Source organism: Salvia hispanica, chromosome 2 (genome assembly GCF_029641045.1).
Source record: "Salvia hispanica isolate PSC_SH4W2 chromosome 2, Shi_PSC_v1, whole genome shotgun sequence".
NCBI classification, from domain to species: Eukaryota; Viridiplantae; Streptophyta; class Magnoliopsida; order Lamiales; family Lamiaceae; genus Salvia; species Salvia hispanica.
The window spans coordinates 33,785,135-33,807,077 of record NC_142693.1 but is presented as its reverse complement, the minus strand read 5'-3'; the positions used below and the strand labels follow the sequence as shown (position 1 = coordinate 33,807,077).

The 21,943-nt window shown below is 34.2% G+C and overlaps 2 protein-coding genes and 1 pseudogene across 4 annotated transcripts; 2 read left to right on the top strand and 1 right to left on the bottom strand.

Annotated features, from left to right (window-relative positions):
- Positions 1-5,081: 5,081 nt before the first annotated feature.
- On the top strand, positions 5,082-7,103 carry LOC125202013 (protein CELLULOSE SYNTHASE INTERACTIVE 1-like). The gene has a single exon (XM_048100325.2). It carries the CDS (start codon positions 5,195-5,197, stop codon positions 6,857-6,859), a length of 1,665 nt encoding a protein of 554 aa, XP_047956282.2. The 5' UTR covers positions 5,082-5,194; the 3' UTR covers positions 6,860-7,103.
- A 2,933-nt stretch (positions 7,104-10,036) lies between these two features.
- Positions 10,037-10,780, bottom strand: LOC125205563 (CASP-like protein 1F2 pseudogene; annotated as a pseudogene).
- A 7,936-nt stretch (positions 10,781-18,716) lies between these two features.
- On the top strand, positions 18,717-21,813 carry LOC125204699 (putative serine/threonine-protein kinase At1g54610). Of its 3 annotated transcripts, XM_089065700.1 has the most exons (7): positions 18,720-18,957; positions 19,053-19,327; positions 19,638-19,922; positions 20,239-20,556; positions 20,636-20,863; positions 20,961-21,185; positions 21,411-21,813. In XM_089065700.1, the coding sequence occupies exons 2-7, from the start codon at positions 19,082-19,084 to the stop codon at positions 21,636-21,638; spliced, it is 1,530 nt and encodes a 509-aa protein (XP_088921826.1). In that variant the 5' UTR covers positions 18,720-18,957; positions 19,053-19,081; the 3' UTR covers positions 21,639-21,813. The 3 variants fall into 3 exon arrangements, with proteins under 3 accessions (XP_088921827.1, XP_047959369.2, XP_088921826.1); XM_089065701.1 differs by lacking the exon at positions 19,638-19,922 and having other exon boundaries at positions 18,717-18,957; XM_048103412.2 differs by having other exon boundaries at positions 18,719-19,327.
- The last annotated feature ends 130 nt before the right edge of the window (positions 21,814-21,943 follow it).

The following is a 21,943-nucleotide window of genomic DNA, read 5'->3' as shown; positions in this document are numbered from 1 at the left end:
CGCGACGTTCTCATCATCCGTCCACTTCCTCCGTACACTGTCGTCATCAGCCGGCTGCGACGACTCGCCTACCACCTTTTTGCCCTTCTTCTTCTTCTTTGGTGCGCCCCGGTCCTGCCCCCGCCCCTGACCTACTCCCTCTGTCTGAATGAGAGTGTCTCCGTATCGAACGCCTGGTACCAACAACTCCTCTATGGAGAAAGTGTCATCTCCAGTGAATTGAGTCTCCACTTTCATCGATGTGTGGGAAGACGCAGTCAAAAAATCAAGAGTGGGGCGATAGACATTGTCCCCCCTCCCCCCCCTCGCGCGTCACGGGCTGCACCCCCGTCTACCACCCCGGCATCATCTGTGGCATCAACTGCATCCCGGCTCCCCAACCGGGCATCATCTGCATATCGGGTTGCATGCCCGGTACCACCTGCCCGCCGCCCTGCGGCATCATCTGCTGCCAAGGGTACATGCTGTAGTACCCGCCGCCCATCTGCCCCCATCTCGCTCCCGCGGGTACCGTGGGAGTTTGATTCCCGCTCGTCGCTGGAGTAGACTCGTTGTTGTGATCCATTTCGCGTTATTTCTCTTGTACAGAAATTAAGAGAGAGAGAAAACTCGTTAAAACAAGTGGTGCAAATGAAAATGACGTGAAAATCACGTATATATAGTGTTTCGAAAATTTAATTAAAAAAATTGCGCTGGCCGATCGCTAGCCGATCGCCAGCCTACAATGGCGGCGAGCGGATCGGCGAGTGCATCGGCCAGCGCTCGCCGAATTTCTCGCCAATTCCGCGCTCGTCGGTTGCAATGGTTCGGCGAGCGGTCCGACTAGCGCCTGGAATCAGCTAGCCGGTCGCTCGCCGATTATAATGGATGCTCTTATGAATTTGAATTATAGTACTTAATTACTGTTTTTTTTAGACAAGACACACAACATCACTATTAAATTACTATTAAATACTGACTTAGGTATATAAATTAAATAGCAATGTATGAATGTTGACTATATTGATTTTCTCCATCAACATCACCAGGTGTCGTGCATGAATTATTGTAAACGTCAATGCATGCAAAGGAATTGATTCAAAAGTCTAGCCGATCTCATTTATCAATTCCCCAAACCATATAAATCATTTTCATTTGACCTATTTACGTATTTCATATATTCCTGCAGTATATATACCCAAATCAATCCTTATTTCCACTTATTGGAAAACAATGTCAATTGTCAACTCTGAATGACTCAATTTTATTTTATTCTTTTATCACTTTACTTCAAGAATTATTCTTTTTTGAAATTGAATTAAAGCCCATTACTTGTTAATCGTATGATTTGCACATATATTAAAGTTATAAACGTTTATAGTGCGACACATATTTATTGGTTTTTAGGATAAATATTCCATGGAATACTACATTTATATTTTTCTCGTCCCAATGCATAATCAAATACCCAAATGCGGAAGTCATGTTTAAATCAATTTAGTTCATAACATAAAGGTTATTATTAAATTATTTTAGTTCATATGAGTTTATATCTCTAATATGAACTAAAATGACTTACAATGACCTAGTATATAAACATGAAACCTTTGTGTTTTAATCTTATCTGTCCATTTTTTATTTTGTTGTTGAAATTTATTCTCTAATTATAATGCAGTAAAAGCTAGTTAGTTGTACTTTATACATCTATTAAATGCAAGCCCAGTTTTAGTTTTCAGTGTAAGTATCTGAACAATCTATAAGTTTTGAAATTCACTTCTCAGCCCAAATATTTTGTTGTTGAAATTTATTCTCTAATTATAATACAGTAAAAGCTAGTTAGTAGTACTTTATACATCTTCTTAGCCCAAATATTTTAAGCCCATAATTTTCAGCCTAGTTTATAATCCAATGCATAGTCGTCATTTGAATAATACTACTTGTATTTTTTTTAATATCAAAAAAGAATTTAAGTAATTTTTTTAACTATGCCTATTACAATGAAAAATTTAGGGTTGTCAATAGACGTAGTTTACTTACATCTAGTATTGATAAACTAAACTCTTTTCCTTTCATTCAAGTACAATAATTATAAATTTTCCAATTTTATAATCTAATGGAGCACGGTTAAAAAATAATAAAACATATGGTATTCGTCGACATTATCAAGGTCATATGATTAATTATTGTAATTATTCCATTATCCATCCCTAATGATCACACTAAATAGATATAAGAACTTTATTTAGTAATAGCAGTAGTATTAATTATTGATTAATAGGTCAACGTCAACGACTTAACTTCCACATTATTCAAGTCTTCATAATTGGTCCATCACGCCAAGACTCACAGATAGTTACACAAATTTCGCCTTTGAGAGAGGATCATGTTTAGGCCGTGCAAATGGACCAGCAAGAAGAAACTAATTCTAACTTGCCAATTGAAATGTTAACGAATTAATGATTAACCTAATAAATACTAGGTCGATTAATTATGTGAAGTGTTGACCATTGAAAATTGCATATATATGCATGGTTGTATGGTCTATATTAGAAACACATGATATTGGTTGCTATTTACACGTAATTATAACGGCATTGGATTGAAATCATAAATTATACATGTAAAAAGTAAATAAATGTTTTCACTTAAAAGAGATTTGTTATACTGAATAGTTATATAAAGTGTTTATATATAAAGAGATTTGTTATATTGAGCTAACATTTTGTGAGCAGCAATTGAGCGCCTCTCTTCTACGCTACCTCACCTCACTTCTCTTTTTAGTATGTGAAATTATCGCATCTCACATTCTCTATATCTCTTTGCCGGCCAGAAATTCCTCTTTATATAACCCCTTCAGTTTTTTAATTAATTTCAAATCAAGATTATGAAATCTCATGAGAAAAGGAAATGAGCTTTGATTCCAAAATCCAACTGATGCCAATTAAGAGTGCAATTTTTAGGAGAAATTTATCGCAATCAGCGATTCTTTTCTTTTTCTTGACCCCTATACATTTATACATGAAAACGTGTGTCTCTTACTTCTTGCCACAATCAAACCCATTTGCACATTTTTTATCACATACAAACTCAGGATTTATGAAATTATGCACTTTAACTAGTGTAATGAATACTCCATATATTAAGAAATTAAATAACTACTGTAATGGTGCGGTGCACCTTTACCCATACAAAAAATGATATAACTATAATAAAGAGACAATATAAAATTACCAAAACTTTGTGAAATTAGTTAAATAAGGTTGTTTTATCGATGAAGTGGCTGTGGGCACGGTCCCGTTCTTGCTCTAGACTGTCCGATTAGTGATTAATAATATAAATAAATTGCGTAGAAATAGTAGTGAGGTGTAACTCTCATAAATATTATAATAATCAATCGCTGCCATTTGTGGCTACTGAGGTGCTTCCTCATAAATATACAAACTTTGTACACTGTATACCAGCTGACCGGGGACCATGCCGCATACCCATACTATAATAGCCACTTAATAATGTTTGTTAAATTTACTTTATTGTTATGTTTATAAATTGAACATATATTTTAATTAACATTTTTTTATATCGAAGTTAATAGACTTCATAAAGTATACTCCCTCTATCCACGGATAGGAGTCCCGGTTCACTTTTACCATAAATAATAATAGACTCACACTCTACTAACTCATTCCACTCGCATTTCATTTAAAACTAATATATACAAGTGGAACTCATATCACACTAATTTTTTTCACTCACTTTTCTTAATATTTCTTAAAACTCATGTCGCTATGGAATGAGACTTCTAATTGCGGACGGAGGAAGTATCATAGACAACATCCGCAAACCAATCAATAAAGAAATTAAATATTTTAATAAAGAAGTGATTAAAAGGATTGAAATATTCTTCTTGGGCTTGAAGATATTTAAAAAAAAAAATCAAAATAGTGAAGAAGTAATTCAAATAATATTACATTAAAAGTAATAAATCTCAAAAGATATTTACAAGTATTACAGAGAAAAAAAATTTATACTTTGGTAAGGTTTGTTGACAAAGAAAATATCTCTTTAAAAATTAAAATATATAGTAGATAGAATAAAGTTCTTTTTACAAAATACTTGTACTCTTAAAAGTTAAAAGTAATACACCGAATGAACGAGGGTTTGGTATGGAAATCTTTGTTCTCATGCCTGGCACTGCACCTCCATCTTTTCGCCCTATAATATTTTGTCATTTTGCACTTTTCTCCCCACCTTTTTGGTTTAGCACCCTTTCCCTCCGTATTTTCCCTCCCTTTTCACTTTATTTTTTTAATCTTCAATTTAGTTTTGATTTACCAAATATAGGACCTAGTAGGAGTACATAGTAGGCAACTCCGATTAAATAAAATAATGATCCCATTAATAAAATTTCATATTTTATACTTATTTTATTTGTTCCGTTCTATAATAGTAGAGTCATTTTGGTATGTTACATAATAAGTACAATATTTTCCTTTTTTAGTAAAAATAACCTATTTCTTCTCAACTACTTTACTCTATCTCCATCTCTTTATCTTTTCATTTCTTACTTTATTTTACTATTTACTCGACTCACTCAAAACAAGTTTTCTTAATTTCCGTGGCCAAAAATATGTCTCCACTGAGGGAATAGTACATATTCACATGCCTGTATCTTTTGTAGTAGACCCTTTAATACCTTTTGTACAAGTCTTTCCAAAACCTCTTTTCCTCACTGTCAATTTAGTAGTATTGGGTTTCAGTGTTTGGAAATTGAAATAATTTAAATACGAGTATGATTTCATTTGTAGCTACTTGTCTACTTATGGCATGCTATAAATTATACTATTGCATACCAAAACAAAATAAATATACCAAGATGTTATTGTCAATTCTGACTTTTTCTCTTGTTTTATTGCTGTTAAGGGGAGACTTTTTCATTCGTTAAGTGTACGTCTTAATCAACATTTTAATATAACAATAGTAGAGTAATAATTTATTTACTTGATCATAATGTAATGTTATATATTAAAGTAGCAACAGTTGCCGTGTTGCGTCATTTATTTAATTACACTCGGATTAGCTCTTTCTATGATTAATCAATAAATCACTAAATTAAAATAATGGAGTATTGATTATATAATGATTTAGAATATTACCATAATTGGAAATCGAGCGTTTGCATTTCCACACTACGCCCTTCCTCCGCCGCGCCGACGCCATGAAGGAAGAGCCGATCAATTCCGCCGTCGCCGACGTACAGCAGCAGCTCCACTCTCTCTTAGACTCCGTCTCCCGCGTTCAAATCCTCAAGGGCAAATGGTCGCTCATAGCCACGAAGCTCACTACATTAAACAACCGCCTTTCCAATCTATCCACCTCCGCCGCCGCTGCCGCAGCCAATAACCCCCTCTCCTCCGACCTCCTCCGCTCCGTCTCCTCCACGTGTTCATCCGCCGCCTCCCTCTCCGCGCTCTGCCACTCCCCCACTCCCCCCGCGGGAAAGCTCAAAACGCAGAGCGACATCGACTCCTTGTCGGCGAAGCTGGACGCGCACACCAGCGATCTCGAGGTCATCGTCCGCAGCGGCGTGCTCGCGGAGAACGCCGATGCGGTTATCAGCAGGAGAGAATCCGCGCGGGGAGAAATCCGGTACTTGATTACTCGGCTGCAGATCGGTTCGACCGAATCGAAGAGCTCCGCCCTAGAATCTCTCAACGGTTTATTGCAGGAGGACGGGAAGAATTTACTGATTGCGGTGGCGCAGGGGATAGTTCCGGTGCTGGTGCACCTTCTCGACTGCAGCAATTCACCCGAATTGAAGGAGAAATCGGTCAGCGCGATCGCGAAAATCTCCACCGAGGACTCGAGCAAGCACGTTTTGATGGCGGAGGGTTTGGTATTGCTGAACAATTTGATGCGTGTGCTCGAATCCGGGAGCGTATTCGCCAAGGAGAAATCGTGCATCGCGCTTAGGGTTTTGAGCAATTCGAAGGAAAACGCGAGGGCGATTGGATCGAGAGGAGGAATCTCGTCGCTGCTGGACATTTGCCGAGAAGGTTCCCCCAATTCGCAGGCGCTGGCGGCTGGGGTTTTGCGGAATCTCGCCGTTTTCGAAGATGTGAGGGAGAATTTCATCGAGGAAAACACAGTATTGATACTGCTAGCATTGTGCGATTCAGGCACAGCGTTGGCGCAGGAGAATGCGATTGGATGCTTGTGCAATTTGGTGGCTGAAGACGATGGTTTGAAGCTGCTTGTTGCAAGGGAAGGTGGAATTCAAACGCTCATTGATATCTGGAATTCTTCTCCAACTGCTCAGACTCTGGAGGTGGTTGTGGAGATGGTGAGAGCAATGGCTTCCTGCCCGAACATCGCTGAATTCCTCGTTGCAAACGGCTTCCTAAGCCGCTTAGTTAGCGTACTAAGCTGTGGCGTTTTAGGCGTTAGGATCGCAGCTGCCAAAGCTCTGTCTCATTTGGCTTACAACACCAAAATAAGGAAGGAATTGGGGGAAATGGGGTGCATTCCTCACCTTGTGAGCATGTTGGATGGTAAGGCGGTCGAGGAGAAGGAAGCCGCGGCTGAATTGCTGTCGAATCTCATGAATTATCCCGGAAATAGGAGGATTTTCAGCAAGGAAGACAAGGGGATTGTGTGTGCAGTTCAGCTATTGAATCCTTCACTAGACACCTTGGATAATAAGAAGCATGCCATGTCGATATTAGGATCGCTGCTGCAGAGCAAGAAATGCCAGAAACAGATAGTGGCGGCTGGTGCCTCTGCTCACTTGCAGAAGCTCGTGGAGGCTGAGGTTGATGGTGCTAAGAAGCTCCTCGACAGCCTTGGACGGGGGAAGCTGTGGGGCGTCTTTGCCCGCTCTTGACAACACCACCACCCACACGAGGTGATTGTGTCTCAGTCTCTGTGTAACATAATTTATCTGTTGTTTTTGCTCTGTGATTTTTTTGGTTGTTTTGTTACACGTTGTGTATAAACTGTGGTTAAAGTTTGTGGTAGGAAAGTAAATGTGGTTAGCAGTTAGCTGATGAAAGTTTGTGGTGTATAACTAACATGATTAGTTATTTGTGTTCATCACAATGAAATGCAATAAACTAAATTGACATGAAGCAGTAGTGTTCTGCAATCCCTTTGCTGTTCGGGTTCGTTTGCTTCGCCTTTGTTTTACTCGGGAACTTGCTCTCTAGTAAGCAGTAGTTGTATCTGCGCATTTCTTGAGTTGGGAGGTGAGTTTTCTTTCACATTCCCAGTCTGGAAATTCCATCATGTGTTGTTATTCTGTGATGGAAATAATTGGGATGTTTGTTGATATGTATGCTTCAACTTGACAGTGTTGAAGCATTAGTTTATAAAATGAATTGGTTATGTGATGTCAGTTTCGGTTATGGGGTGTTGTTGGCTGTGACAATGTTAATTGAGATTGGTTGTGTGATGTGGACCAGGGCAGGCTGTGGATTTTATATGTTGCATTGCAATAATTGCAATAATTCCATGATGATTGCTCATCTACTGAGATTTTATTATAGGAGATATGGTGGTATTTTATTAGTTCAAATAATATATGGTATAATTGAAGCTAAAAAGAAGCAAAGTGAGAGAGGAGAGGTCAGAGGTTGAGTTGTGACTTGTGATGATGTGGATATTATTTTTAATTTTTAAATGTTTGCTGGTAATGAAACGACATCATTTTCATCAATACGACGTCATAGGATAGGCCGTATGAATAGAAATAGAATCATAATTCTTCTTGTTTTCTTTAAAGCCCACATTACTTTTGGAGTTATGGGGTGGTGCATTATTTTGAAGGCCCATATTACTCCCTTATTTGGTTTGTTACATTGTATTTTTATTACTCCGTATTAAAATTAAGATATATACATATCACAAGTCCTAAAATAAGTATAGTTGCACAAAAAAAACCATAATCTATGTTTGTGTCCCAACAAAAATATTTTGGCGCTTCTACAATGACGCGTGACGTTGGAATTCAAGTGGCATGTCTTACGGTCCAAACATATTGCCACGTGTTCAATCAACCAGAATTATAGAAATCTTCTATTTCCTCTTTATCTTTTTATCTATTTTCCTACAATTATGATTGGGCCGGATACACTGGATGACAGTATACCCTTACCATGAAGCACTAAATTTTTATTCATCTTATATGTTCTTGGAGTAGAATCACTCCATATATTATAACAGTAATAAAATCATGATATAAAAGACCATATATAAATCGGTTAAACCACGTGACTACAAAATAATCAATGAAGTCATTTGATTTTGAGGTCATGACTTCATTATATAAGACCTATTTAAGAATTGAAAAATATTTTAGAGACATAGTGGCAATGCCATAATGGGGATTAAATAGTAATTATACACTATAATTTTATTTTTAATTAAATTTATATTTTGTATATATACTTAATTACCCTTACATTAAATGATGTATTAAAGACACCTATTTATGGACATAATTCTAACTTAGGCGTGTACAATTTTTTTGGCATCATAGTAACCACAAATTTAAGATTAACATTTTTTTTCTCTCCCCTTTTATTGCATCTATTTAATCACTTATCTTTAAATTTTTAAAATATTGTAATTTTATTAATTTTATATATTTGGTGCACATTTGTCTAAAAATAAATAATGTTTATTAGCAAACAAATAATGATGGATTTTTCTTATTAAACTAGTCTTTTCAAATTTAAATTTAAATAATTTAATATAAAAATAATTAGCTATATGAAGTATTAAAAATTTATTATCTATTTTTAATAAAATGTAGTAATAAGTAAGAAAAATTACTTTAAAATTGAATTTTAATTTTCAATATTGATAAACTTATTTATTTTGTCACTTTTGATTCACAAGATTCTTTATAAATATTAAGAGTTCTTAGCCCAATTCAATATTGATTTTCTTAGCTCAATTTAATATACTATCATGTACTAACAGATTAAAATAAAATAATAATTTAAGAAAATGCTTCATCATATAACTATATTATTTTATCATACCATTCAAATTAGAATAAGAAAAATATTTATTTTTTTAGTATATTTTTTCATATTATATACTCCCTCCGTATTTAAAAAATAGAAACATATAAAACGTGCATAAGTACAAGTATAGAGATCGCAAATGATAATTTGCAAGTATAGGAACCGCAAACGTGCATCTTGATAAGTATAGGTCCTAAATATGTAATTCACTCAAAAATTAATAAAGTAAGAGAGATAGAGAAAAAAAAAAGTAGTGAAAGTAGTGTTAGTGGATTGTGTGATCCACGTCTAAAAATAGAAAGATTCTAAAAGTTTCTATTTTTAAGAGACGGATTAAAATAGAAAGAGTTTCTATTTCTAAAATACGGAGGGAGTAAATGATTTCATTGTTTTGTACTCCATTTAAAAATATTTGACAAAAATGAACAAGCTATGAAAGAATAATACCAAAGAAAAAGGGAAAATTTAAACTTAAAATATCAAATAATTAAATAGAAATTTGTTTGAAAACACATAAGTTATCAAATTATTTAATAATTAATATAATAATTTGTTTATATAGTGTGTTAATTGATACTACTATAATAATATTTATAATAAAAAATAATGATTTTTTAATTAAGTGTTACGTACGTTACACTAAATTTTTTTAAAATCCATTTATGACTTTGAACCATGATTCAAGTTTATCTCTAATTAATAAACATGCATTTAGGTATAGGAATTTAATTTGATTTAATTTTCCTAAACTAGATATATAGCCTTAATCTGACATTAGGGTAAATTAGTCATAATATGAAATGAAATTATGGCAAAAAAAAACATAAAGGTATAATGGAGACATTATATCTCTAAATCACTATTCTTAATAATTTCCCATCTTTCTTTATCATTTAAACGGATACATAACTTGTATCATGATCTAATAATCAATCTCACCACATAAATTTATCATCATTTTATAGACCAAAATAATAACATCTCATATTTCTTCTAAACGAACTACATGTATATCATAATTATCTCCTAAACGAACTTCAATTAGCATAATAAACAAACATTATTGTATAGGATATATAAATATATCAGTAGCTCTGCAATTCGCTTTGATCACACGAAGATTTGGCGCGACTTGTTGGCGGAGATGACGGTGAGAATGAGGTAAACAAGCAGAGCAAAATACGAAATCGACGAAGCAGCAGTCGCCTTTCTGCAGAATTCGCCCAAGTAGCCGCAAATCGCCACCCATCCGGCGAGGCTGTTGCCGTATTTCCCCACGTACCCCACCGCCGTCGCCGCCATCAGCAGCACTGTCACGATCTGCCCCAAATTTCCCTCAAATCAAACTCAATTTCGACAATTATTCAAACACACACGATCGAGACTAATTTTACCAAATCATGCAGGAAGAGGTAGAAGAAGTAGGCCGGATCCACCGCCTTTTTGCCGACGTAGGCGAGGAACAGCGACAGGATCGTCAATGCGAAGACGATTAGATTCGTATATGCGAAAAACCTAAATTAATTTTGAAAAAAATGGGAAATTGAATGGAAATTGAAGTGTGTGAGTATAATGTATGTATATTTCTTACTTCAAGGCGGGGGAGTAGCTGTATCTCGGGCGTCGACTTGGATGCCGAAGGCGACGGAGGTTTGTTTGGCGGTGAGCATGATCCATGCGGCGGCGAAAATCCGGAGGGAAAACTGTGATGCGAAGAAGTGTATGTGAGTTTTGCGGGCGGGGAGGTGGAGGGATTTCTCTGCTGATGTTTCCATTATTGATGAAGCTCTCTCTCTCTCTCTTGCAAAGCAAGGAGTGACGATGGTGGTGGGTAGTTTATAGAGAGAGGGAGGGAGGAGTTAAGATCGAATTGCAAACGTGGTAAGATTACTTGAATTCCTTAAAAAAAAGTACTCCCTCCATCCACGAATAAGAGTCTCGTTTTTCTATTTTCGTCCGTCCGCGAATAAGAGTCTCGGTTCATAATTACCATAAATGGTAAATAGACCCCACATTCCACTAACTCATTCAACTCACATATCATTTAAAACTAATATATACAAGTGAGACCCCTATTCCACTAACTTTCTTCCACCCACTCTTCTTAACATTTCTTAAAACCTGCGCCATTTAGAGACTTTTAATCGTGGACAGAGGAAGTAGCTTTGAATAATGCATCAAGTGGAGATATTATGTAGAGATGACTAGACTTAATTCAGTTGTTAATACGGTTCATCTTTATTCAAGATTTGATAAAGACAAAGAGATTTAGTTCAGTTGTTAAGACGATTCATCTCTAATCACGATTTGATAAAGATGACGAGAGTCAGTCCAGGTTGTTCGGTTGTGCTGTTAAGATGATTAACTAATCTCTGATCAAGGTTCGATAATGAGACTCGGCTTAATTGTAAAACGATTCATCTCTAATCGCAATTCGATAACCATATCTGATTAATAGGTTGAAGATTCGATTCATCGCATAATAAGGAAATGATCGTGGTTCATTTTTTTTGTAAGTAAAGGTGTGCAGGTGGTGAAGGGGTGTTCCTCTACTTGTAGTATTAAATCTATGGCTTTTATAATTCATAACTATATTTTCGTGCATTTGTCACCTCTTTTGGGGCTTTGCAATAACAACCTCTAAGAAGGGATTTTTCTTTCTACATATACTCATGTGAGTGTGAAACTATTTAATTATTATAGGAGTAATATTTTATAGAATGCTTTTGTTATTTATAGAGTGCTTAATACTCATGTGAGTGTGAAACTATTTAATTATTATAGGTGTAATATTTTATAGAATGCTTTTGTTATTTATAGAGTGCTTAATTAGTTAACTAAGTGTCGGTTGGACATGTACTATAACATTTGTCATAATTGGCTTACATTGTCCAAGCTAATAATTTAAATTAATTATTAAACATATTAAAAAGATAATTTGGGCTGAGACATATATAGTATATTAAATTGTACAGTGCTTGAAGTATTAGTGGCACCTAATTCTATGCATTTTGACATATCAGTTGGTGGAATATTAATTCTAAATAAATCTTTTTTTTTTTTTTTTTCGAATCCAAGTCGACACTATCAATTTTTGATGCAATAAATTAACCACTAGGTTTCCAAAATTTGTGTATGCGTGAGTAAAATATATACACACATCAATTTCAATTCAAATTTTGTTTATTATGTATCAACTGTACACAACATCTTCTATTCTATATCGTTCGTATAAAGTGCCTTACAAATATGACTCCAATTTGTGATCGTTGAATTTTATAGAAACAAATGGTGCATTCTACATTATTGATTAGATTTCATGGATAATTAAGCCTAAATATCATGTGGAGGTCAACTCAACAGCATTAATCAATTTAATACCCATGAGTTGCAATTTAAATGGGGTAGTCATAAATTAACAAAAATTGTATATACAAAATTGGAAAATTTAGGTATTTTACATATAAAATAAAGTTATAATTATTAATTAATTTCATGTATTACCGAGTTAGCCTTCTATGATCATTTAGGAAAGATTAGTTAAGTCTTTGTAATCAAGTTCATACTTCAATTAGGTAAATAATGCTAGTATATATCAGTGGCATAATTTCTTCTTCCGTTAACAAGAAAGAGGATATTTCTCAAAATTTAAACTCCCCCAATACAAACTAAATCATGTAGATATATACATTATTCTCGATATTTAAACTCCCCCCATACAAACTAAATCATGTAGATATATACATTATTCTCGATATTTAAACTCTACCCAACACACTAAATATGTAAATTATGTAGATAATATACATTAGTTGCATAATTTCTTCTTAAGTAATTTAAACTCTCCCCTACAAACTAAATTATCTTTTAAATTATCTTTCGCACTATTTATTTTATTATTAAACGATCTTTACATTTCTAAGTTATAAAAACGACTACATAGGTATATAATTAACGACTACATACGTATATAATTAATTTCTTAATATTAGCATGAAATACAAAATAATAATAGTCATTCACATCCAATTATTTTAGAATTCCAAATTATAAAAATAAATTCATGCATATATACTTCATTCTTATTTCTTAGTACTAACATCATAAACATAATCGTTAGCAACCTTTTTAAGTCTTTACTATATTATTCATATAATTTAGAATTGACATATAGTAATGTAATAGCATAAGTCATGTTGTAGCCTGGGGTGTCCATTTTCTCATTTTAACTTTTTTTTGTTAATTTATAGGAGTATATGAAATTATATTAATTTAAATTATAAAGTAACATTGTTTTTTGTTCATATGTTCACTTTTGTTATATTCTTATAATTTTGTAAATTTCAATGATAATAAGTGGCCAAGTGGGAAATTATGTACTTTATGTCTTGTTCTTTTCGTAAATTTATAATAAAAAATAATTTTGTTTGTTTTTGTTTTTTTCATAAATTTCTGTAAAATCCAAGTTAAAATTATTAAATAATACTATTTATATTCGCTTTTTGAATTGTTGGAGTGTCATCTAAGAATAAGAAATAATTGCAGCCTGATATGATTCAAACCTAAATAAGAAAGAACACGAAGTAGAGGGATCTTAATGGCTAAGCAAACTATTTGATGCAGCACTATTTCCATATTTTTATTGTAGTGATATTCCATATGTTCACATTTTTATCAATGAAATTTAATAGTGATTAGACTTTACAAATATATAACAAAAGAGTAATTAGGTAAAGAAAATAATAGCTAATAAAAAACCTGTTTAAATAAAAACCGATTTAAAATGTAAGGGTATTGTATATACAATTTTCGTTAATTTATCTTTACTCATTTAAATGAGCAATTACGTAGGGTCTGAAGTAGTATTTAATTAAGACACTTGTGATAGGTACTAATTGCCTTGTCAATTGACAAAACTAGATTTGGTCATCCAAAAATAAAGATATTTTATTTTTAATATTCTCTCTGTCCCACAAAAGATGCTACACTTTTCTTTTTAGTTTGTCCCATAAAAGATGTCACAATTCCCTTTTTGAAATTTTTTTTCTCTCACATAAATATAAAAATTATATTTTCTCTCTCCATTTAATACACAAAACAAAACCTCCTAAAATCTCGTGTCGTCTCACAAGTATGACATCTTTTGTGGACGGAGGAGCGATATTCTTTTTTGGGGTACATAACAAGGTCAGCTTCGACCCAACAATTGATGACCTAGCTATTGACGACCCAACAATTGACGACCCAACAAGGTCAGCTAGGATTGAGGTGTGGTTTTGAATCTTCTACATCGAAGTGGGAATCATAAAATAAGCATATTTATCTCCTAAATTATGTGGATTTTGCATAATTTGTCCATTTTCCGTGAATTACTAAAACAAAATCTATCAATATATAAAGTGGGAGTTGTTGAGAAAATCACAGAAATGCCATTATGACCACTTTTAGGGGGAAAACGATAGAATAGAGAAGTGGTCAAGTGGGTGTAGGCGTGTAGTTATTCTGCTATACAAGAAATAAGAAAGTTGTATCTAGACTGAGTATAATCTGTCAAATTCGCCTATCTCAAAATCTTGAGAAAAGTGAAGAAGAGATATATTAATAAGAAATTATATATTGAAACTAGCTTTCACCAGAAGTTTTGAACTACTATTATAAAAGTCCTGCAAAAATAGTGTAAGAGATCTTAAATGAGTGATTAATAGAGCAATGTCCGATGGCAGTTTCCGACAAACCGAAATGAAGCTCTTTTTGTCCTATCTTTTCTCTATCTGTACGTATATGTGTATAGGGGGGCTATGAATATATATAGGTGTTGCAGGGGGGTTGGACAAGGAAAGCACGACAACAATGGCAACATCGACCATGGCAGAGCGAAAACGGGGAGACAGAACAAAGGTCGATGGAGAGATGAACAATGTCAGCTTAAACATCAACTGGAAAAAAATTATTCATAAGAAAGATAAGATTTTGTTGCCAGCATTAGATTTTACCTTCAAATTTAGATTTTTTATTGTTGCAATCGCTAAATTTCTCCCTCACTGACTCTGACTCTGTGCCGGAAACGTTGCAGCTTCCTCAACGAAGACGCATCGTATCACCACTCCACTCCACTCTATAAAGAAGGCCGTCGGCCTCTCTCTGATACGCTGTCGCCGGTTTTGAATCTCCAAGGTCAAAGAAATGGGGATTCCACTCGCCAGAGCATCCAGCTGCAATTCTTTTTTTTTTTTTAAGCACCACCTCAATTTCAGTGCATCTTTCTCTACTAATGTTGTATTGGTAACATGAAGTAGGGCTTCATGTATTTCAAAGCCCAATATTTAATAGGCTTTACATGATTTAAATTTTTTTATAATACTTTTGATTAATAATAAAGTTGCATGATAATCAAATCTACCACTATTCTAACAATTAATTAAGTCCCTTTTATATTTTCTTAAATAGTGGAGTAGTACTCCATAAAACATGATTCTCAATAAAAATTTTAAATAAATTAATTATCTATAAAAATTAGTTTAAAGTTGGATCAAATTCTAATTTACCTTGCACCTGTTAAATTTTGAATGCTAAATTATAAAGTTACAAAAATTTCTCAATTATTCTGTAATAACTTTTTAAGATTTAAATTAGTGCACACATGTGAAATTTTTGTGTTAACAATAAATAGTTACATAAAATGCATATATATTACAACGGGGAGTGATCAATTATTAACTTTTTAAGTTGCTAACTTGCTAACTCATCAATGCAGTGTATTAAAAATATCAACACGATGACATTAAAATGTCAACACATAATTTTGTTGAACTTCAATGTAATGTGTTGATATTATGTGTTGACATTTTGATATCACCATGACATTTTAAATACACTGTATTGATGAGTTAGCAAAGTTAGCAAATTAAATAATTAACAATATAACGCACCCTTATTATAACATGGACTAAACACCTTTATTTTGAGCTACAAAAGCTAAACATTATGTCATAAATTTTATCAAATGTGACTATTAAGAATTTTTTAAATATCATGGTTTGTTATTCAAATTTTAAAATGGGATAATCAGAATTTGTCAAACTTTATGCTTTTATAGTCAATAAACTCTTTTTAAAATAGACGCTAAAAAGATATGTGTAACAGGCAAGACAAGAAATTAGAGGAGAATTTATATTATGCTAAGAAGCCAATAAAATCTTTTTAAGAAAGGACATGTTAAAAAGTGGGAGTAATATTCAAGACAATAAATTAGAGGAGAAATTATAGTACTATTAAATTAAGAAAGAACATGTTTATTCTATGCACATAATTGCACTTATATCATAATATTACTCAATGTATCTGGACATTGATATAATATCGTTGTATGGAATTTTGCATTTTTTTTAATCAGAATATCTTCCAAAATAAAAGTTTAGGGTACTATGGTTCAAAGAGTATAAAAACTCCAAAAGTCCTTTCAACGAGATTATACCAATATCCATGGATGTTTAGTGATATTTTCAATGAATAGAGACTGCGGATAATATTACTGCAATGTACTGGAACTAAAAATGTAACTCTCTTTTAATTAATTAGAATACTCCTACTTTTAGAAGTTCACTCTATTCCATCTATACATAATATTAATATTTTATACATGTATAAAAAGAGAGTTCCTAATAATCAATTTAATTAACCGACACAGTTTTATTCATCTAATAAATGTTATTGTTCATTTCTTATTTTTAAATTTATGTACGCAAGGTTATTGGTTCTTATTTTTATTGACTTATCGAAAATGTGTAACTAATACTTGAAAATTATATAACCTGTGCACGAAGGATGATACTAGTAAAATATAAATCCCACTACAAAAGTAGGAATCCAGACCTTTTATGCGGGCCCTACATTATTTGCTTGGGTATCAAACAGTTGCAAATGTATAAATTGTGGGCTTTTTCTAGGCTTTCTCACTCTCATGATTCAAAATTTTGGTGGCCCAAATTATGGCCCAAATACCATCCAACCGTAATACTGTTTAGAGAAAGTGATCAAAACCCAATTAAACAAATAGCGTTGAATATAATTTTAATCTATAGACTATAATATTCATTATACTCTCACATCAACATCGCTATTATATTTTTCTTCCCAATTATGTAAGATATGGGGTTGAGATATTAGGTATTTTTAATTTTAATTTTAATTTTAATTTTAATTTTATTTTTATTTTTCATTAGATTATAGGAAAATGATGTGTGTTGAATACCAAACAGCATTTTTTATATAGAAGGGCCCTGGGCCCTGGGTCTCTTGCATATGTAATCATTGAAAAAGACAAAAAATATTTCGACGAGTCAAAATTAATGTAGTAACAAGATATGTAATCAAATTTTCAAAGAAAATTGGGATTTTTTCCTGCTGTTTTTAACAATTATTATCTGATGAAAATTGGAGTAAAACAGAACTATCACTTCATATTTCAGTGCCGATATTCACATCTAGAAAAAACTAATCATTAACAAGATAATTATGGAGACTGGAGTAGTACATATTGGGGTACTAATGTAATATATGAATGAATTCACTAATTCAATTTTTATGTATCTCTTGTAGATTCTTATTCTTATGAATATAGAAAGAGAAAAATATTTATGGTCACCACAATGAATCGTCTATTAACATAATATTTGGAGCCAACAACTATGAATATACAGTACTCAAATAATTCACATGATTGACTTGGTCAAATTTCAAATTTTCAACTCTCACGTCTACTAATGGTCCTTGAGTTCAATCTCATACGACTACTATTTTTAAATTACAGTATAATATTATGCTTCAGAAGATAATTATTTCCACCTAATTAAAATCGGTATTACATTAATTAAATCTCTGTGCAGTCAATTGGATTTACTCATTCATCCATTCCAGTCAAGTCAAGTCCTCCAATAAATCCACATTTGAACTATTCGTTTTTCTGCGCATGGAAAAATCACTATTTCAATGAATATCTGAGTATTGTGAGCTTTTTTTATTTTTCAATCAGCATGAAAATACTCAAAGCGTAGCTATAATACTTAAGAAAAAAATAAGAACAATAATTGGCGGATATTTTCTACCAATATTTTTGAATTCAGTTTAATTTTTTAATGTTGTTTAAAAACATGTCGATATCAATGTGAAAGTTGAACTAATTACGATTGGGAAATAGAGTTATGAATCAGAATAATGGGTTTTGATTTTTCTCACTATGGTCAAATTAAGTCGAACTTCCAAGTCTATATATAATTAGTTAATTACAATAAGAAACTTTAATATGCATAAAAAACTTCAGTATCATCATTACTAAAATGAAAGCCATATTCTTGATTGTCTTTGACTACATTAGTAGTTAGTATAATTTTTACAAATCATCAAAAATATGATCCCAAATTTTCAATTTGTCAATAATTGTATATGACCTACACTTGTGGCATGATTAATAGTAGTACTTGAAAGTTGAAAGCAATTGAAACTTTAGTTGCTAAAATGATTAGCCTTCTCAATAATATGCGTATGATATTATATGACTTATATGCTTTAATAGGACCACACACACTCATTAGTACTCTATCACCTTCACTCTTGTAGTCTTGTACTTGTATAAATGACGATCCAGATAATAATCAGCATATTTTTGAATAAATTAAAAATAAATATAATATTTAAAAAGTTGTCACATACACAAACACTAGCTATCAAAACACATTAACTAGCCTTCCCTAAACATACCGAATTCAATTTAACTTCCATTAAATGCATTACCACATTTCAAGCAATCACAATTCAAATACACAACATTTATACATCAAAATTTCATAATTCAGTGACATATTTTAGCAATCTTAGCTCAATTCTTTGTCTGCCGCCCAAATTCGATATAATTTTGGGGTCAACGGAATTTATTTGAATTTAATGGAGTTTTTCGGTCATAACCATATAAATACCCTGCTAATTAATTCATTCCATGATTCCATTGAAAAAACGATCATTTTTTTTCTCACAAATTTGAATTTTTTTCAGACGCAATGGGAGGTTGAGAGAGCTCGATTATGGGGTGTGTTCACGGAAAAGGAGCCGCCAGCAATAGTCGCCGGAATCGGGAGGAGCTGACGATCGAAGAGGCTCCCGCTGCCGCTGCCGCTGACAGACCGGTGGTGGTGCCGGAATTCAGGCTGAGAATAGGCGCCGACGCTGCCGCAACGGAATCGTGGCCGCCGTGGCTGGTCGCCGTCGCCGGAGACGAGATCAAGGGTTGGAAACCGCGGCTGGCTAACACCTTCGACAAAATTGCTAAGGTATTAAAATAACTCCGTCAATTCACGGCGTTAGTTTGTTAGTTTTGATCAGTTACTGCTTCTCTGTTTTGTTGTATTCCTCTGTTTTTAGAATCACCTTTTGCTCACTGTAAAGGTACCACTTTCTATACGTTAGGTACAGCCAATACAGAGATTCTAGGCATGGTTGAAGTGTTATTAGTGGAAAATGATAAAATTAGTTATAAATAGATAGAGACTAATTTTGGTGGACGATACGATTTAGTAATTGTGTTTTTTAACTAGAGTTGATTTTGAACAAATTGTGGGATTGGGGAATAATGTTGCACAGATTGGGCAAGGAGCGTATAGCAATGTGTATAAAGCTAGGGATTTGGTGACGGGGAAGGTGGTGGCGTTGAAGAAAGTGAGGTTCGATAGCTTTGACCCGGAGGCTCTGAGGTTCATGGCAAGGGAGATACTCGTGTTGAGACGACTAAACCATCCGAACGTTATCAAGCTCGAAGGTCTTGTTATTTCGCGGATGTCAAGCAGCCTTTACCTCGTGTTTGAGTACATGGAGCATGATCTTGCTGGCCTTTCTGCTGCTCAATCTGCTAACTTCACCGAGGACCGGGTAAGTAAGTTGTACTATAGAACGAAACCATACCGGTTTTCACTTTTGTATTCGAGCAGTTTTATCTACTTGATGTGTGTTTGATTAAAGGCTTTCGTTGTGGTACATGTGGCTCTTTCGCGTTTATATTTCATCGAATTATGCAATTTTTTTGTATGTTGTTGTTTGTAGGCAACTGATGATGCATTTCTAATATCCGAAGCTTAAGCTTATTGATCATCTGAATCGTCATGATCTGTTCTGTTGCGTTGGATTGATTCGTGTACTGCTCCGTCTTCTTACAGTAGCTAGTCGTCATTTGCTTCTCGATATGCAGGTCAAGTGCTATATGAAACAGCTGATCTCGGGTTTGGAGCATTGCCACAGCAATGGTGTCTTGCATCGTGACATCAAGTGCTCGAATCTGCTGATTGACAACGAAGGAATACTTAAAATAGCCGATTTTGGCCTTGCTTCTTTTTTCAATCCCGAGAGCAAGAAACCTATGACGAACCGTGCAGTCACCCTCTGGTATCGCCCTCCTGAACTGCTGCTAGGCGCCACACACTATGGCGTTGGTGTCGATTTATGGAGTGTCGGCTGTGTTCTGGCAGAGCTTCTCGCTGGAAAGCCAATACTGCGCGGGCGAACAGAGGTAATTGGTGACTAGTCTTACTTGTTTAATGAAAGGGATAACTTTATAACGTCGATTTATGGATGCTTTCGCGTATTAGGTCGAGCAGCTGCACAAGATATTCAAGCTATGTGGCTCTCCTCCTGAGGAATTCTGGAAGAAATCAAGTCTGCCTGATACAACTCTCTATAAACCGCAGCATCCGTATAAATGTTGCATAAGGGAGACGTTTAAGGATTTCCCGCTGTCGTCTCTTGCTCTGATAGAAACTCTTCTTGAAGTCGATCCTCGTGCACGAGGCACTGCTGCTGCAGCATTGAAGAGTAAGGTAAGTAAGCAGGCGTGCGCGGTCCAATCAATACTCGTTGCTTCTGGTGATGATTTTGAGTGTTTTTACCTGATCTTGATATGCTGTTTTTGGCCAGTTTTTTACTACTGAACCATTTGCTTGTGAACCATCAAGTTTGCCTAAATTTCCTCCTACCAAAGAAATGGATTTGAAACTGAGAGATGAAGCAGCCAGAAGGAAACACGGTATAGGCAGAAAATCGAACATCAACGATGGACTTAGAAGAGCTCGTGTGCACAACAAGGCCATCCGTGCAAATCCGGTTCTCGAAGCCAACACAGAACTCCAAATGAATTTAAGCGTATGTCGTCAATTTCTTCTTTCAATTTTACCAGTAAATAGAAATTATGCGAACGTTTTTAAAATGAGAACTTTGAGAATTGAAAATTGCAGTTTTCTTCTCTCATAACATATTGAACTGATATAATTATGTGTTCTGACTTTAAGAAAAGTTTTGAACTGAACCATCTCCTTACACGTGATTGAGTATATTGATGATCAAACGATACTTGTCTATATCGTGCAGAGGCTAAGAGTCGGGAGAGGGAGGGGCGAGAAGTTCCCACCACCACACCAAGATGGCGCAGTTGGCCACACAATGTCGTCGTTTGCTGATGATGCTTTGTTCGCTTCCTCGATTAGGAGGAGGAATGGTGACAAAGAGCCTCATAGTGCACCTCCTCGTTGCTTCATCAACGCCTTATATCAGTCCACTGCTGTTTGCTCCGTGGACTTCCGGTTCGGTCGCAGATGAACGCTTTCGACATAGGTATAACTGTAACCATATCTTCAAGAATCAATGCTGCTTATCAAATGTAAAGGTCATATTTTTGTGTACAGTTATAGACGATGAGGTTTATACAGAAATTTATAATCAATTTTATTAAGAGAAATAAGCAAATTTTGGTAGGTAGGGTATTTTGGGTTTATTACTTGACTTCCATTTTACACTGTACATTAATAATTTCAAAACAAAATTAATAAACCTTAGATATTAATATACCAAAATAATTTGCTTCCGATGTAGAATTACCTATTTAATATGGAGCGAAGATAATT

What these genes read in the sequence shown, in the direction of transcription:
- LOC125202013 (XM_048100325.2), top strand. Translation starts at nt 5,195, where the DNA reads ATGAAGGAAGAGCCGATCAATTCCGCCGTCGCCGACGTACAGCAGCAG.
- LOC125204699 (XM_048103412.2), top strand. Translation starts at nt 19,082, where the DNA reads ATGGGGTGTGTTCACGGAAAAGGAGCCGCCAGCAATAGTCGCCGGAAT. An exon ending in CCTTCGACAAAATTGCTAAG is followed by an intron (nt 19,328 to 19,637) that starts GTATTAAAATAA and finishes AATGTTGCACAG; the next exon opens with ATTGGGCAAGGAGCGTATAG. An exon ending in CTGCAGCATTGAAGAGTAAG is followed by an intron (nt 20,864 to 20,960) that starts GTAAGTAAGCAG and finishes GTTTTTGGCCAG; the next exon opens with TTTTTTACTACTGAACCATT.